This window comes from Brachyhypopomus gauderio, chromosome 6 (assembly GCF_052324685.1).
Source record: "Brachyhypopomus gauderio isolate BG-103 chromosome 6, BGAUD_0.2, whole genome shotgun sequence".
NCBI lineage: Eukaryota > Metazoa > Chordata > Actinopteri > Gymnotiformes > Hypopomidae > Brachyhypopomus > Brachyhypopomus gauderio.
In genome coordinates, this window is record NC_135216.1 from 29189491 (window position 1) to 29194490 (window position 5000).

General features: G+C 45.6%; 1 protein-coding gene across 1 annotated transcript in view; it reads right to left on the minus strand.

Annotated features, from left to right (window-relative positions):
• wbp2nl (WBP2 N-terminal like) overlaps positions 1–5000 on the minus strand; it is a 9319-nt gene that overhangs the window by 3199 nt on the left and 1120 nt on the right. Inside the window, exons 2-4 of the mRNA XM_077010309.1 lie at positions 3578–3686; positions 2194–2332; positions 1979–2071 (exon numbers count right to left, since the gene is read on the minus strand). Coding sequence (XP_076866424.1) covers positions 1979–2071; positions 2194–2332; positions 3578–3686 — 341 coding nt within the window. The remainder of the gene's footprint in view (positions 1–1978; positions 2072–2193; positions 2333–3577; positions 3687–5000) is intronic.

Here is a 5000-nt window from a genome sequence, read left to right on the forward strand (position 1 = left end):
CCACATCACAACGAATAACCACACCCACATCATTAAGAATAACCACACCCACGTCACAACGAATAACCACACCCACATCATTAATAACCACACCTAGGGGTTACCATACCGTGTGCGTTTGCTTATTACCGGTAAAAAGCAAGCCAGCGGAGAAACTGACCCGCGCATGCGCTCTGGTTCAGCTACTCAGCACACAGCGGTGAGAATGGCAGAAAGTGCATCAGACTTACATTTTTTAACAAAAAAAAGCTAAACTAAAATCAGCGGCGAAAATGACGTAATCGCGGTGGCTCCGCCCGTGCGCGAGGGTCTCGCGTGCTGTCGATTCGCGAGGTCGTGCACCTCTCGAATTTTGTAACTTTGCGCGCGCCGCGCCTCAGCGCAATGAACAAAGTCATGTTTGCAGGGTTCATACATCTTTATAAGGTGGAATTAAAGCACTTGTACGTCACTTTCCCAGCACCTTAAACTTAATTAAGTTAAATATTTATACATATACTCGAAATAATTCGCTTTTTCATCACATTATTTAATGGTTGTTTACGCCCAATCTTCACGTCTTCACGTTCTCTCATGTTTCATCCTGGAATTACAAGAGGCTCGTATTTGTTAACGTAATACAAGAAAACTGTGCGGAGTCGCGCGCTACGGTCACTAGTGAAAGTATAAACCTAGCTTTTTATCGTCCTTGCTTTCACTGGATGTGAAAGATGCCATTAATTTACATGCGTTCATTTTCAAATTCTAACGTGCCTGTTTTTCATATGTTAAAACCAGACTCGGTGTGAAAGCCTTAAAATAGAAATCTCTATTGTGAGGGTCATGTCAGAAATAAATCCTCTCTTCCTGCAGTATCTGATTATATTCCAACTTGGCAGTACAACGGACGTTTACAACAGTTGTTGATCAGACACTGACCCAGGCTGAGTTTATCAGATATTAAATTATTTAAACTTAAATAATTGTACTGAAATCCATGATTTAGGTTTCTCAAATTTTGCAGTATTTATATAAACATGTGTACAGCTTTTTTTTTTTTAAAGGAGACATTTTGTATACAATTGTTCCAGGTTTCTACAATAAATAGTTAATTGAACAAAAAAAACTTGTTGTAATTTCTTTAAGGGTCAGTGTATCTTTTAATAATATACAAACTAACTGTGATACCGTGATAACCGTGATACCGCGGTATTTTCTGAGACGATTATCATACCGTGAAAATCTTATACCGTTGCAACACTAACCACACCCACGTCACACCGAATAACCACACCCACGTCACACCGAATAACCACACCCACGTCACACCGAATAACCACACCCACGTCACACCGAATAACCACACCCACATCATTAAGAATAACCACACCCACATCATTAAGAATAACCACCCCCATGTCACAATGACTAACCACACTCACATCATTAAGAATAACCATCCCCATGTCACAATGACTAACCACACTCACATCATTAAGAATAACCACACCCACGTCACACAGAATAACCACCCCCACATAATTAAGAATAACCACACCCACATCACAACGAATAACCACCCCCACGTCACAACGAATAACCACACCCACATCATTAAGAATAACCATACCCACGTCACAACGAATAACCACACCCACATCATTAAGAATAACCACCCCCACGTCACAACGAATAACCACACCCACATCATTAAGAATAACCACAGCCATGTCACAACAAATAACCACACCCCCAAGTCACAACAAATAACCACACCCCCAAGTCACAACAAATAACCACACCCACATCATTAAGAATAACCACACCCATATCATTAAGAATAACCACACTCACGTCACAACGAATAACCATACCCATGTCAATACACAATCACACCCACATCATTAAGAATAACCACACCCACATAATTAAGAATAACCACACCCACATCATTAAAAAAAATAACTGAGGTATAGACCCCAACACACACACTGCTCACCATTGGTGGCCAGTTTGAAGAGATGTTGACCGAGCTCTATTGCGCCCCCACTGGGGAAAGACATCTTGAAGCAGGCCTGACCCTCCCAGCCACCTAAGACACAACACGATAGTCAGTGAGACCTCCAGACATAAACTCTTTATGAACACACACACACACACACACACACACACACACACACACACACACACACACACACACACACACACACTCACCGCCTGGCTCTGCTCTGATGGTGCCCTGGATGTAGTTTGCACCAAACACTGGTTGTTCAATGCTGCAGTTCTTCATCAGGTAATAGGGGAACATAAAAGATCCAAACGCATCCTTCATGTTACTGCTCACAAACACCATCTGGACAGAGAACACACACACATAAGCTACTGTGTTAACCTTAGTGTGTATTTGTCTGTGTGTGCGCACGTTATCTGGCAAGGTGTGCAGTAGCCATAGTGTGTCTGACCACACTATTAGAGTGTGTGCATGTGTGTTACCCTGTATGGTGTGTGTGTGTATGTGCGTGTGTGTGTTTCCCTGTATGGGGTGGGTGTGTGTGTGTGTGTGTGTGTTACCCTGTATGGGGTGTGTGTGTGTGTGTGTGTGTTACCCTGTATGGGGTATGGGGTGTGTGTGTGTGTGTGTGTGTGTGTGTTACCCTGTATGGGGTGTGTGTGTGTGTGTGTGTGTTACCCTGTATGGGGTGTGTGTGTGTGTGTGTGTGTGTGTGTTACCCTGTATGGGGTGTGTGTGTGTGTGTGTGTTACCCTGTATGGGGTGTGTGTGTGTGTGTGTGTGTGTGTTACCCTGTATGGGGTGTGTGTGTGTGTGTGTGTGTGTGTGTGTGTTACCCTGTATGGGGTGTGTGTGTGTGTGTGTGTGTGTGTTACCCTGTATGGGGTGTGTGTGTGTGTGTTACCCTGTATGGGGTGTGTGTGTGTGTGTGTTACCCTGTATGGGGTGTGTGTGTGTGTGTGTGTGTGTGTTACCCTGTATGGGGTGTGTGTGTGTGTGTTACCCTGTATGGGGTGTGTGTGTGTGTGTTACCCTGTATGGGGTGTGTGTGTGTGTGTTACCCTGTATGGGGTGTGTGTGTGTTTTACCCTGTATGGGGTGTGTGTGTGTGTGTGTGTTTTACCCTGTATGGGGTGTGTGTGTGTGTGTGTGTTTTACCCTGTATGGGGTGTGTGTGTGTGTGTGTGTGTGTTTTACCCTGTATGGGGTGTGTGTGTGTGTTTTACCCTGTATGGGGTGTGTGTGTGTGTTTTACCCTGTATGGGGTGTGTGTGTGTGTTTTACCCTGTATGGGGTGTGTGTGTGTGTGTGTGTGTGTGTTTTACCCTGTATGGGGTGTGTGTGTGTGTGTGTGTTTTACCCTGTATGGGGTGTGTGTGTGTGTGTGTGTTTTACCCTGTATGGGGTGTGTGTGTGTGTGTGTGTGTGTGTGTTTTACCCTGTATGGGGTGTGTGTGTGTGTGTGTGTGTTTTACCCTGTATGGGGTGTGTGTGTGTGTGTGTGTGTTTTACCCTGTATGGGGTGTGTGTGTGTGTGTTACCCTGTATGGGGTGTGGGTGTGTGTATGGGGTGTGTGTGTGTGTTACCCTGTATGGGGTGAGATAGACAGAGCCCTTCTTGGTCCCCTTGAAGAAGTCACTCTTCTGTGTGACATCACTGAAGGACAGTTCCACATTCCTACAGTCTCTCAGCACACTGAAACAGCACAGACATAGCTGAGGGTCACAGACACGCGGGGATGAGGGTCACTCATTCCCAGTCATAGCCTGTGCAGATAGACAGTCTGTGGTGTTCTTTTCTATTGGTCGTTGTGGCAGGAATTCCTGTGTGCCAACACACTAGTGAAACCTGATGTCACCACAGCTGTTCCGGTTAAGTGAAGGAAACGAGCTGTGTGGCTGAGAGGGGATGGATTACTCAACCACGGCCGCTCACTTATTACACAAGATAAACATCACGAGAAAGGAGAGAGGGAGCCATCAAGTTTACATTTTTTTTTATTTAGCAGGTCACTCTTAACCAGTGTGACCAGTTAGCATCACCCTGAGAACACACTCAAGTCAGTGAGAACCTTCAGAACACACACTCTTGACTACATGTTAGTGTTTACTGACAGACTGAACGTGGAGCACCTCTGGGCCTGAACTAAACACGTCAGACGCTGTGTGGCATGTGACAAGCATTACTGTATGATGTAGGTGTTGAACTAAATTCCATTTGGAGTCGTTTCGGATTCGCCCTGGGGCTGGATTCAATCTCCCTGGGGCGTGGCTGGATTCATTCCTCACAATCAAAATGAGCAGACGCAGGTGTATCACCTGTATGAACAGGAGGTAGGTAGAAGAAGCCATGACAAACTCCTTAGAACAGAAGCAGCTTTTGAACAAACCAGGAGGAGAAAATGACCGTCAGTGAGCTGCTAGAACACTCATCACCCTTCCCCCGGGAGTCCGAGAACCTCACGTTCTCGTGGTGTGGATCTGTGCTCATTTGCGTCTGGTGTGAAACAGTAAACCTCTTGAGCTTCACCACACGTGGTAGGAAAGGAGAGTAAGGTGAGCTGAACATCCGAGAAAACACAGCGGGCGAAAGGGAGATGGCACAGCAGGCAGCACACTAGCTCCTAAAACCCCATATGTGCCCCACGGTCCTCAGGTAGTCAAGGAGACCACATAAACACTCGCATGCGTCTGAATCGGAGCCACACATATTGGTTCAGGATTCTGATGTTAAATTCCATTGGATGCATTTGAGCTCCGTTCTACGTAGTTAACGTTACTATAGAAATCGGAAACTGCTGAGAAGAGGGGAGCTACGTTCGCTCTGATTCACGTCAAGCACTCAAAATCTCAAGCATGGATCAACTTGGGGACACCATGCTTAAAGTCTCACTGAAGACACAACTCCAGACTCTCTGTCCTGCTCCGAGATGGTGGAACTGTTTGTTGAGTTAAATGAGCACCAACACTGCAGATAGCACTTGTCCTTGTAGTAACATTGTATGGTATA